The sequence below is a fragment of the Pteronotus mesoamericanus genome, unplaced genomic scaffold (genome assembly GCF_021234165.1).
Source record: "Pteronotus mesoamericanus isolate MK-2021 breed Mesoamerican mustached bat unplaced genomic scaffold, CSHL_Meso_final scaffold_54, whole genome shotgun sequence".
Classification (NCBI taxonomy): Eukaryota; Metazoa; Chordata; class Mammalia; order Chiroptera; family Mormoopidae; genus Pteronotus; species Pteronotus mesoamericanus.
Window position 1 is genome coordinate 18,828,189 of NW_026555321.1, and position 13,831 is coordinate 18,842,019.

Sequence of the window (13,831 nt, forward strand, 5' to 3'; positions counted from 1 at the left end):
ATTTTACTTTTTTATTGTGTTATTGTTGTCCTATTACAGTTGTCCTCATTTTCCCTCATGGCTTTCCCCTGCACAACCCCCCCCCCCCCATCAACAATGAAATATATTTTGTTTATTAAAAGAAAACAATGCTAACCTCATCTGTCATGACTATCTCTATTTTCACTGATGCCTTTTGGCAATCTGTAAAGTATTGTCCTCACTCTGTGCTGGTGGTTTGTGCAGATTCTCATGCTTTTTCTCTCTCCATAGTTCCCTCCCCTGTGACCTGTGAGAAAGATTCGCTGGCTGACCTTGTGTTCCTGGTGGATGAGACAGTTGGAACCAGACAAAATCTAAGGAACCTGCAGAGGTTCCTAGAGAATATCACCACTTCCCTGGATGTGAACGCTAACTGCATGCGGCTTGGACTTATGAGTTACAGCAATGAGGCTGAGACTATTTCTCTTCTGAAATCAAGCACAAATCAATCTGCATTTCAGGAGCAAATCCAGAAGCTTTCTCTCCGGACTGGGAGATCCAATGCGGGGGCTGCCATTGAGAAGCTGAGGAGAGAAGGCTTCTTAGAGTCAAGTGGCAGCAGAAAGGCCCAGGGAGTGCCTCAGATCGCGGTCCTTGTCACTCACAGACCCTCAGATGATGAGGTGCGTGATGCTGCAATGAAACTTCGTATGGAGGGCGTAACTGTGCTTGCTGTGGGCATCCATAGGGCTAACAAGACCCAGTTAGAAAAAATAGTGTCTTACCCTCCAAGACAGACAGTTTCCATGCTACAGTCTTATGCAGACTTGGAAACTTACAGTCGGAACTTCCTGAAAAAGATCCAGAATGAAATATGGTCCCAAATTTATACTCGTGCTGAACATGTGGATATTGACAAAACTGGTAAGTTAAAAAAAATACTTTTCCTATTATAAAGGTAACATGAGTAATTGTCTGTGGCTGGGGCAGGAGTGAGGACTGACTGGAATTAAATAAGGGAACTTTAGAAGTTATGAAAGTGTTCTGAAACTATATTCTGGTGGTGGCTGCAAAACTATAAATTTACAAAAAAATCATTCAGTGATTACAATGGGTGAATTTTTTTTTAGCATGTAAGTAAATGTAAATGTAAGTACCTCAATAAAATGTAAAAAAACTAAAATATAAAATTATATTTACAATTTATAAAATTTTAATTATAATTTTAATTATATTTTATTTATAATGGTTAATTATAAAATAGTTTAATAGTATTTATGAACATAAAGAAGAAAATAAAATAGCCTGTAATCCAGTCTTTCAGATTAAAACTATTCTTAACATTTATTTCTCTTGTCTTTTAGGTTAGTTGTTATATCAGTTACAATTACATTTTGGTGTGCCTAACAAAAGAAAAAATAATAATGATTTTAAAATTATTTTTATTGATTGATTAGAGAGAGAAAGAGGAAGAGAGAAAGAGAGATTTATGGTTCCACTTATTTATGCATTTATTGGTTGCTTCTTATATGTGCCCTGACAGGGGATCAAACCTGCAACTTCGGCATATTGGGATGATGCTCCAACTAACTGAGCTACCCAACCAGGGCCAAAATTAACGACAATTTAAACAAAATAAAACTAGTTTTCTGTTTCATAAATAAGTCTGGAGGTAAGCAGACTGAGCTGGTGTGGTACACCATAGTGTCAGGCACCCTGTCTCTCTCTCTCCCTTTTTTTGGGGGGGGGCTATTGGTGGCCTTTATTCCCAGGATTGTAGTCCAGGTTAACTGCCCAAGCATCACATTCACACTCAGCAAGCCAGAAAATTGAAAGTAAGGGAAAGGCAGCCTTCTACTTCCTTTTCTTCAAGAGTAGTCTCAGAAATGACATATACCATTTCTGTTTACATTCCATTGGCCAGAACTTCGTCACATGTCACTTTCAGATATAAAAATGGAAGCCTAAAAATGCAGCCTTCATTTGGGGCAGTCAAGGTAAAATTTTTACCTAGGTAAAAATTGGGAGTCCAATTAGTTTAGAAGAAGGAGAGAATGGATATTGGAAATAATGACTATTATCTGCCTTATCCACCTTCCTATCAACCTATGTCGTGTAGTTTTGTACCGTTCCTTAAATATTCTTTTTCAACACTTTTTTAAAGTCGGGAATACTATTCCATCATATGGATATAACATAATTTGTTTAACATATCCTAAATTGTTGGATTATATACATAGGCCATTGCTGGTGTTTTGCTCTTACAAAAGTCTTGTAGGTTTCATCCTTATGCACAACCATGATTATTTTCTTGCTTTTTAATCTTTTTAATTTTTTCCTTCCATCATTCTAGTGAAGGGTATTCTAGTTAAGATGCTTTATGAATCTGCTATAGTTTTACCGAGCTCTTTCCAAAGGTACGTGCCGAGAGATACTCGACGTGACTTTGATTTTATTTAGTTCTGGGATATCTGCAGTCTTCACACATTTACTCTGCAGACAAAATGCTTCCAAACAATTGGAACTGAGATTTGGCAGCATTCAAGTGGAAAATAATTATAACCTTCCAATGATATTAAAAGCTAATTTAAACTTAGACCAGACTGCTGAAGGCTTAAGGAATGCATCCGGACTGGCCTAGGATTTCCTCTGGCATGTACACATTACAAGGCAGCAGCAAGAAACAAGATTGCCTCCTGAGTGATACGCAGGGGACACCCTCAGAGTGACAGCCACCTCGGTCTAGTACCAACCATTGGGGCATAGGAGGAATGTGTAGTGTGGTCTCAGGGACAAAATGATGTGGCAAAAATGATTATTGTTGTTATAGAATTTCTACATGGGAAGATATGGGACCAAGCCTAGGGCCACGGCCATCCAAGGGGATGACTATCTTTTATAAAACCTCAGTGGGTGACTTCTTATTAATTTAGTGACTCTTAATATCAGTACCTGACTTAGACTGGGTTCCTCAGAAACCAAATAAAAATTTATGTGAAACTCATACATTAGAAAATATACCCAGGAAAAACTGGAGATTGGTAGGGAAGTGTGGAAGTGGGAGCAGGAAGGAAGGATGATAAGCAGGGCTCCAGAGAGGGTCAATTTCATGGGACCATGCTAGAGGCAAGGTTGGTGTAGCTGTAGGGTTGTCCCAGTCGGGGGCCATGTAGCTAGAGAATTTATATCCCAGCACACATGGGGGAATGTAAATTTCCAGACACTTCTAGTTCAGGTGCCAAGAGCAGCCTACCCACAAACAGACATTGGTGCTAGCTGTTGGAACAAAAGCACTGGAAACCAGTGTGTGTGAAAATGGTAAAGAATTTGAGGGGTTACAGGCAGAACACCGACAGTATCTGCTATAAATTTATCAGAGTTTCCCAACAAGCTTGTAAATAATGTAGTGGCCCAAGTCCTACCTACACTAATGAATCAGTCTCTGAGGGTAGGTTCTGGGCTCTCTGCATTTTAATAAGCTCCCCAATGAACTCGTGACTACAGTGTTTGAAAACCACTGCTTTTAGTGAATTTGCCTTGGACTAAGAGGGTGAATTATAACTTTATAATTTCATAATGGTCAAACCCAGAGAAGCAGTCTGTATTGACTTAGTTACTGCTATATCTACTACCTCTGGCATACAGTAATATTCACTCTATTAAGTAGAACTCCATTAAATCAAGAGGAAACTCACACTAGCAAAACCAAAGGACCCATGTGGAGAAAAAGAATGATAAATATCTTTATAGTGAAAACTATCAATGCTCAGGGGCCTGGATGTTCCTGTCCTTGGAGAGGTACATCCTCTCCCTGTAGACATGCCAGGTGAGAAGCTGAATTGTAATCAAGACTGTCAGAGGTTGCAAGATCACAACAACGGATTTACTTTTATCACTAAAATGTCTGGTGGCATCCAATTCAATGGGTGACTCTATTCTGAAATCAAATATATAGATCTCTATCTCTATCTCTTAATATAACTATATATCCCTATCTACCTCTCTGTATAACTGTGTCTAACTCCTGGGGTCCAGGGATACATTCTTCTTCAACACTGTCCAGTTGAACATGATGATGGAAATGTTCCATAATTACACTGTCCAATATGATAGCCACTAGCCACATGGGGTGGTTTAGCATCTGAAATGTAGCCAGTGTGACTGAAGAGCTGATGTTTACATTTTATTTAATTGTAAAATAGTTTCAATTTAAGTTTACATTTTGATAGCAACATATGACTAGTGGCTTGTGGATGGGACAGCCCTGCTCTCACTGTGGCTCGCATTTTACTCTCCTTCATTGATGGGCACCACTGTCTTGTTTCTGAAAAACACCTAGTCCTTCTTTATCAGGTATATAAAACAATTAATTCTGGTTGTCATCAAGTTTTGATGGCCTGGGATCAAATCTGTGTTTTGCAAATAATTGCTTATCTTTGCCCTGATGCTTTGTGTGTTGATTTCATAGTTTAATTCTCAAGGTCAAACTTACAATGTTTCCAGTATTTCTGATTTCTTAAGGACCAACTCCTTAAGAGCTTGAAGTATTGTTAATAGCTTTAAATTCCCAAAAAGCTGTCAAGAAAGAAAATATTTCTGAAATGACGAAGTTGTCTTGTGTTTTAAAGATCTTTTCACCTACTGCCTCAGATAATTGCATAAATAACTTAAATTTTAAAAGTATGCTCTTCCTCCCATCTGATTGCAATGAATGACTAGATAGAGTTGTAAACAGTCTATAAAGAAAGTTAAAGCACTTTTTCATAGAATCTGCTCTCAACAAAGGAAGGTACATTGAGAATGCTTCCATTTAAAAATTTTTGTTGAAATCTTGTGATGTACCAGGCCTGCTGGGCAGAAGCAGAGAGCTAGGCAAATCTCTGCCTTGATGGAGCTGATGCTCTGTGGCAGAAAACAGGCTGTGTTCATGAACAAGAGAGTAAGAACATTTCAGAAAGTACTGGGTATCATAAAGAAAATAGGGTAACAGGAGAGACAATGATCGATGTGCTTTAGCTAGAGAGGAGAAGATCTTCTCGAGGAACAGGATCTGAGTGGGTGCATCTATGACAAGATGAGAAGGAACCAGCCATGTGAACCTTTGGGGGGAAGAATATTCCAGGAAGAGAGGAGGGCAAGTGCAAAAGCCCTGTGGCACATTCAAAGCCTAGAAAGAAGTCCAGCGTGGCTGGAGCGCAGTAAGATGAAGAATTGCTGGAAATAGGGTCAGAGAGGAAAGCAGGGAAAAAGCTCAGGCCAGTTTTTTATTTTTAAATTCTAAATGCAATGATAAGTCATTTAAATAGAAATACAATATGATGTGATTCTAGTTTTAAATATATTGTCCTAGTTGCTCTGGAAAGAGGAGGTTGGTTATTGGGGAAGTAAGAACAGGAGGTCCTCTGTCCCACCCTGTTTCTCAAGAAATGATAAGGCGTAACTGTCTGAAAAGGCAGGTGTCAGTACTAGAAAAACTATTTGATTTACAGCCTAGAGATTTGGGAGTCTGATTCTTGCTCTTTAATTACTGGTTGTGTGTTCTTATCCTTAGGAAAACCACGGGGCCTCACTCTGTTTCAGTTTCCTCACAAGGTTGTTGCAAATTTCAAAGGAGAAAATGGGCACGAATGAGCTCGATGAAATGTACAGGCTCTGGGCCAACCTGAAGTGTCCACATTCTTTATAACCTTCAAAGTCTCATGTTTTTTACAAACCTGCTTGCAAATTTCTCTCCAGATTCTCTATAATTAATGACGAAGTCACTTTCATTTTTTTATTTTCCTTTTTTTTTTTTTTTTTTGCAGGCTGTGTGGCTACAAAAGAGGCCGATTTCTATTTCCTCATTGATGGCTCAGGCAGTATCAGGATGCAGGACTTTGATGAAATCAAGAAATTTATGTTGGGGGTAATAGACATGTTTAACATTGGCCCAGACGAAGTCCGAGTTGGGGCTGTGCAATATTCACGTGAGAATCGAGTGGAATTTGATATCAATGTTTATACTAATTATGTGAACTTAAGACAGGCTGTTTTAAACATTCATCAACTCGGAGGCGGAACTACTACTGGGGCAGCCCTGGATTTCATTCTGCCAATTATAAGGAAGGGGAGGACGCAGAGGTCAAGCGAGATTCCCTGTCACCTCATTGTGCTGACTGATGGGATGTCTGAGGACAGCGTCCTGGAACCTGCTGAGAGAATAAGGGCTGAACAAATCACCATTCATGCCATTGGCATTGGACAGGCTAACAAAACACAACTGCTACAAATTGCTGGAAAAGAAGAAAGGGTTAAGTTTGGGCAGAACTTTGATTTTTTAGAAAGCATCAAAAATGAAGTTGTTCAGACCATCTGCACTGAAAAAGGTAAGCAAAACAAAAAAGGCGTTATTTTCTGTGCTTCATTAGTTGCTTTAGGCAGACTGATAGTCAGGCTGAGACATGGGGTGATGTGACAAATTGTCTGGTTAATGCTTTGCTAACTTCTCTTATCACCTTGGAAGGTTTCAGCCCCTTACTTTAAACCAGTTGCCAAGATTGGAGACACTTTCTGTTATAGACAGCAGCCCTGGGGCCATCTTGAAAATCAGAAGTAGGAAGGTTACTAGGAATGTTGTAGCCGTGACAAAAACTGTTGCTGTGGTGTGTAAGAGACTCTGTTCTCTGTGTGTGTGTGCGTGTGTGTGTGTGTGTGTATGTGTGTGCAGGCACATGTGCTAACTGAGACAGATGAATACAATGGAAAGAAAATGGGCTCTGGCTTTAGGTAGATTAGGTTTCCACTCATTTTTCTACTAGAGCTTCGGACTTCCTCCTCTATGAGGATAACACCTGCACTAGAGAATTCTTATAGGTTTCACGTAATACACACCAACAATTATTTCTCTATTATGAATGCATAGCCTAGTATATGTGTAACAATTATTATTTATTCTTATTTATAACACATACTTGCATTTTTGTTCAGGCTACCAATTAAGTAACAGAAATTAGGAAGAACAAATCTTCAAATTCCTATACCTGATTATTATTTATCTTAATAATGGCCACTTACTAACTAAAGATGGTATGGTTTATTGCTAGTATTAGCACATGAAAATATTGTCTACTGAGAAGCATAGGAGAAGGGATGCTGGAATGAAAGACTTCAAGTTCAGATCCCAGCTTTATTACTTAGTTGTGGCCCTGGAATAGTTTACTTACTGTCTACTTGCCTTAGTCCCTTGTGTGTAGCCTTATTATGAAGCTTAAAGGTAATTATGCATGTGGAACACTTACAGGAGAACCTGGCACATAGTAAGTGCCACATAAAAGTTAGCTATTGCAGAAGTTGGTTAAGGTGTTCACAAATGAGGAAAGGAAAAGAATTTTCACTTACTTGAACTCACAAAAGTGAAAACTGTGTTGCAATGTTTTCTGAGTTACTCAAATCAAAAGTAAATGCATAAGCAAATAAGTAGCATTCATAACAATATCCTAAATCAAAATTCTGTTCACTGATTTTTCTGTTATGGGCAGTAATATTATGGACAGAGTTCGGTCTTAGAGTACAAGATTAAAAGGCCCCTAGTGTTTTGGGGGTTGATGTCAAGAGAAGTAAAAGGATTTCAGGAAACGTAAAGTAGATTGTATCTCAAGACTTCTCAAGGGAAAAGGTTCTGGACCAATCTGAGGAGCTGCAGTACATCTCTTGCAGGTCAGGCAGTTGCAGTTCATGTGCCTGAACACTGGCACACCTGAAGGAGGAAACAAGCAGCAGACAAGGAAATGAGCCATAAGATAGCAGACAGAGAAGCACAAAAACTAAGGGGTCAAAGCCCAAGGGCCTAGAAAAACACTCACTAGTCTCAGAGCAGATGTGGATGGAGTGAGACACAGTGTATTGGTTAGGGAGCAGGTGAAGAGGCTGTAACAAAAAGACCCCAAACTACACAACACAGAATATTATTTTTTTCTTGCACAGTTGTCCAAAGTAAGCAGTCCAGGTCTCGTAGAGAGGCTGTTCAATACTCATTACATAACTTCCATCTTTAGGTGAAAGTGAAGTCCAAGTTCTCATGACCTTGCATTTGTGAAAAGGGAGAAAGGGCCAGGGGAGACCACCACACTTAACTGTTTTCTTGTTAAGACCTTTGCCTATCTCTGTTGGCCCACGCCTAGTTACAGGATCACTCTAGCTCCAAGAAAGGCTGGAGAATATCATCTTTACCTGGGCAACCATATACTTAGCTGAAACTTTATTGCCATAGAAGAGCAGAACAGATATTAGAGAAAAAGAAATAGTCTATGTTACAAATAGATTCAAGGACTAAATGTCTACTTGTTAGAAAGTAGCAAGAGATCCTTCCATACTTCACAACAGTAGGGCTTTGCCAAGGCCACAAACGTCTTCATCTACCTCCCTGTTTGTGACTTTCAAGATGGCCCCAAGGAGGCTTGGGTCTCAAATGATGGTTATAATTTCTTGTGGAGTCATATACAATGCAAGTGACTGAAAAAATTGTTAGCATCTTTTCGTTCTTCTATGGCTGATGCTAATTGTTCATTTTCAAATAGTATGGCATAGACGCTGAGTGTTGAGAGAGGGGGTGGTAAGAGAATGGCAATGTTAAGAGATAGACAAAAGTGATGAGACTAAAATACATGCTAAAGACAATACATTGTATATATGTTTATACACACATCAGTATCTGTACTATGAATTAATAACACTGTCTTTTTCTATGGCTTATAGAAATCAGTCTTCCATGTGCATGTATGTGTGTGTGCATATATATATATATATATATATATATATATATATATATACTTATATATATACACAGATATACCAATTTCCATCAGGGTATCTATAAATTTTTGTATAAATAAAAAAAAATCCATACTGACTGGGTATGTGCTTACTAATGCACTTACCTCTAGTAAAAACTTTTCACCCCAATTGCTTTCTTTTTTTCTAAAAGATTTTATTTATTTATTTTTAGAGATTGGGGGAGGGAGGGAGAAAGAGAGGGAGAGACACATCAATGTGTGGTTGCCTGTCGCACACCCTCTACCGGGGACCTGGCCCACAACTCGGGCATGCACCCTGACTGGGAACGGAACCAGTGAACCTTGGGTTCACTGGCCAGCATTCAATCCACTGAGCCACACCAGCCAGGGCTCACTTCAATTTCTAATATTGATTTATAGTGTTTCTCAAGTTACTGTAAATTATTCCAGGAAACACTTCTATGTTAAGATTACTTAAATTTTTTTTTAAAGAATGTGAATAAAACATTGGAATATTTATCCTATGAGTGAAGAGGATTGATTACTTTTTCTCTGATTCCTTTTTTTTTTTGATCGCTGCTGCATCTTTAACACATAGCTTGACTATTGGCATTTCATGGAATTCAAGAATTATGAATGAATAAATGAATGATGCATGCATTCATGAGTAAATGAATACATACTTTTGAAGTTACATCTCTTCTTCAAAAATCTTGGATAATTTTCAGTGGATTTCTTATTTAGGATTCTAATCAACAAACTTTTACTTAAGAAGTGAATAAAATTTTCAAATGTAATAGTAGTTACTTGAGTTAATTTTCAATATTTTCTAATTATTGCATTTATTTCTACATATTCTGAGAACCTTACCAACCCGATTTGTTTCTGATCTTTTTGATAACATGCAGGCTGTGAAGACATGAAGACCGACATTATGTTTCTGGTGGACAGTTCTGGCAGTATAGGAGATACCAACTTTGGGAAAATGAAAGCCTTTATGAAAAATGTGACAACTAAGATTCAAATTGGTCCAGACAAAACTCAAATTGGTGTCGTTCAGTTCAGTGATCATGTTAGGGAAGAGTTCCAACTTGATCGATACTTTACGCAAAAAGAAATTTCTGCTGCAATAGACAGAATGTCTCCCATCAAAAGAAACACTTTGACTGGAAATGCACTAGTCGTCGTAGGTGAATATTTCACCGATCGCAAGGGAGCCCGTTCTGGAGTCAAACAGTTTCTTATTCTCATCACGGATGGAAAAGCACAGGATGATGTGAGAGACCCTGCTAAAGCTCTTCGGGACAGAGGTGTGACCATCATCTCTGTGGGGGTGTTTGGCTCCGAGAGGACTCAGCTAGAGGAGATCAGTGGGGATGGCAGCCTGGTCTTCCATGTCGAGGAGTTTGATCACCTAGAGACAATACAAAGTAAACTCACCTTTTATATGTGTGCTCTTTATGGTAAGTGACCCTGCTATCCTTCAGGACTCAAGGACATGAGCTGTTGGCTTTATAGAAAGGGTGAACAGTGACTGATTGTGCTCTGGGCTTGGCCTCTAACTGGACTTTGGTGTTAGGTTTTGGTCTTATCTATGTAATATGTTGAAACACCCATGACCTCCAAAGATATTTCAGATTAACAATTTTGTCAGCTACTTTGGTGACAAAATCATCTGGCTTTGGTGACTTCAAATACATTCCAAGAAGGCTGCAGAATTTTACATTATACTTTCAACTCCTTAGTATCTGCATACCTAGATTTTCAGGGGCCAATTTTTAATACCAAGTGATTCCCCAGAATTATTTTTATAACCACTGTTAAGCAGGAAATAATAAGAAATACAGATTTATCTTCCTTTTAGTTGTTAAATTCAATATCCTAGGCATCTACCTCCCCCCAAAACCCCCTCTATATTTTAAAGGTATAATATGTATTTTCATTAGTTCATATTATTATTCTTAACCTCTATCAGCTAGGTATTTTTCATTTGCCTGTTCATGTATCTATCCCTTTGGAAATTTTTAATTTGTTAACTTTTTATGACTTCTTGGGGGAATCATTATTTTTATTTTATAAATTGTAGTCAAATTTTATTGAGCAAACTTTAGTTTCAGCCTGTCAACTTTAATGACCCTTGAAGATCTTGATATAAATCCACATCTAAGACTAAAAACACCTGTGCTTTTAAATCTATTATGTGCTTTGGGATACAAAAGAACAAACCAAAGTATTCGTAACTTTGCTGTATATTGTTCCCCTGGCAACACAGAAACCCGCTTTGGGCTTTATTTTTCAAAATTATGTGTGTGAAATTTTTAGGAAGATAACAAGTAAAATATCTCAGTATAAACTCTGAGTTTTAGACAGTGGTGCTAAGATTTCTGTCATAACTTAACTGGAGTTTTTTCTTCTAAGAATGACAGTGATTTTGAAACTCTAGATTGAGATATTCTAAGAAAGTCTTACCTTAGGACCACAACCCCAACTTTGAAATCCACAGGGCTCTTCCTGGCATTTCTTCATTTTGATAAATGTAATGCATATGGAGGTCCTGTCTATATCATAAGGTGAAATTTCAGCTAACTCATCCATTAGATGGACTCATAAAATATTGTCAAGTCATGCCTAGTCACCAATCTCATTGTTGACCAAGCATAACTTGATAAATATTTATGTTCACTTTGTATGTGTGTAGGAACCTGGGTTATTGCCCCACGTTCCTACATAGATAGGTTGGGCTCATCCACAGTGTCTTAGACTTGAAAATGTGAGACCTCATTGCCAGAAATAATGCTTGGAGATACGATGGGCAGGTGGTAAGTGGAGAAAGCCAACCTTGGGACGGCATGTGCTTACCTTACTGAGGAAGGGAAAAGAAAAGTGAGAAAGTCCACACTTTAGAAACCCAACGTGAATGGTCACTTGGCTTTTAAAAAAAGATTTTATTTATTTATTTTTCATAGAGAGAGGGGTAGGGAGAGAGAAAAAGAGGGACAGAAACATCAATGTGAGAGAAACATTGAGCAGTTGCCTCTCCTATGTGCCCTAATTGGGGACCAAAACCATAACCCAAGCATGTGCTCTGACTGGGAATCGAACCAGTGACCTTTTGCTCTGTGGGATGATGCTCAATGAACTAAGCCACAGCAGTCAGAACCATTTGGCTTTTAACATGCAGGAAAGAGGGCTTGGGGCTAGGGATGAGGTGTTAGGTGCCTTAGACATAACCCAATTTAGGGCCACTACTTTTCTGAGTTGTAAGTCAGAAGATCAGGGGAAGGAGCACAAATAAATGGGGAGAGGCATGGTGTACATGGGAAGGTTTGCCCATCAGAGCTGAGATGGTAGCTGGGGCCAGAGGAGTAGGATAAAAACCCCAGATTACACAATGAGCCCCTCAGCCATGTAAAACAGCAAGCCAGACTGGCAACTGTCAGTCATGTGTCATCATTATATAGAGTTTGAACTAATTACCTTATGACATTTCCTTCCAGTTGAAAGTCTATCTACCTAGCAAAAGGCATTTCATATCCTAATGAATTATAGCAGAGCAGAGTGGTGTGGAATAAGCACCCCTGACAGTGGATTTGGATAGATAAGGATACAAATGTCCTTAAAATTATAAACTGGGCAAGTTGTCTATCTCTGAGTCACAGCTTCTTTCTCTGTAAGATGTCAACAGCCACCTCTAAGAACTGAAATGCAGGATTTGGCACATAGTAGGCTCATGACAAATGTTAGTGTGCCCCCTTCCCAGCTGTCTGTGTAGAATGTTCTGTGGAAAGTTTGTGATGCCTACTTCCTTCTTCTTTCAGATTGTAAAAATATCAGGAAGTTAGATGTTGTGTTTGTGCTGGATCATTCCAGCAGCATAAATGAACAGCAGCAACAAAGCATGATTAACCTGACTGTCCATTTGGTGAATAAAGCGGACATTGGCAGAGACCGAGTTCAGTTTGGAGCTGTCAAATACTCAGACCAGCCAGAGGTTCTCTTCTACCTCAATACATACCAGACCCGATCGGCAATCATTGAGAATCTGAGGAGGCATAGGAACACAGGAGGGAACACCCACACTGCCAAGGCTCTCAGTCACACAGACATCCTGTTCACCGAGGAATACGGCAGTCGCATCAAGCAAGGCGTGAAACAAATGCTGATCATCATCACCGATGGGGAGTCCCAAGACCGAGAAATGCTCAATGGCACAGCATTGAAATTGAGAGAGAAAGGCATCATCATCTATGCAGTGGGTGTAGATAAGGCCAATCAAACTGAGCTTGAGCTTATGGCAGGAAATAAAAATAACACTATCCATGTAAGTGATTTTGACAAACTGAAAGATATTTACCTGCTTCTACAAGAAAGTATATGTATCAATGCACAAGAGGGTAAGCTATACTTTTTAAACTTTCAATGTGGATAGCGATACGAGTTTAAGCAAAACATAATTTATGTCTTGGCTTCCAATTACCTTCTTGGCTTAGGCTACGTGTTTTTCTCATCTCTAAAAGAAATGTGCTATTTGAGCAAGATCCTAAAGATTCCTTCCCACCATAGTGTGTACTGAAGGGATGCTAGAAGGTTTCAGAAGCACTCCTTGCTGTCTTGCCACCTTGTTGCCTTTTACTTGGCAGGAAGGAACTCTGCTTTAGATCATTGTCACCTTACCCCATTCTCTGGCTTTCATGTGCTGCTCCGTTTGCTTAATGGTCTCAACACAGCCACTGGGCATCAGTTTCAGGCCACACTCAAGCGGAGGGTTTCATGGTTTAAGCAGATCAACTTTTGTCTTCAAAGACCTGGGTCTATCTAAATAAGATTATAGGCATTCTGTGGGGCCATAGGAAGTTCAAGTGGTTGAATGTACTTTTTTGGATGAGGGTCACTAAGGCAGAGGGAAGGCCATTGGAATTCAGTATGGGATAATGGAGACTGGCTGCTAGGAACAAGGAGGGAAGGAGCCTGAGCTGATTCCCTGAGATACCATTGGGTCAGGGCAGGCTGCGAGCACCACAGTCAAGTGAGGGGAGGATGAGATTTGCCACCTGAGCTCAAAGCCGCAGAGATTAAAAAGTCATCTAGGGGCGGCCTCC

The 13,831-nt window shown here is 39.3% G+C and overlaps 1 protein-coding gene across 1 annotated transcript in view; it reads left to right on the forward strand.

The window, feature by feature from the left end:
• COL6A5 (collagen type VI alpha 5 chain) overlaps positions 1–13,831 on the forward strand; it is an 85,956-nt gene that overhangs the window by 6,437 nt on the left and 65,688 nt on the right. Inside the window, exons 3-6 of the mRNA XM_054595727.1 lie at positions 253–885; positions 5,766–6,326; positions 9,641–10,195; positions 12,551–13,126. Of these exons, the coding sequence (XP_054451702.1) occupies positions 253–885; positions 5,766–6,326; positions 9,641–10,195; positions 12,551–13,126 (2,325 nt within the window). The remainder of the gene's footprint in view (positions 1–252; positions 886–5,765; positions 6,327–9,640; positions 10,196–12,550; positions 13,127–13,831) is intronic.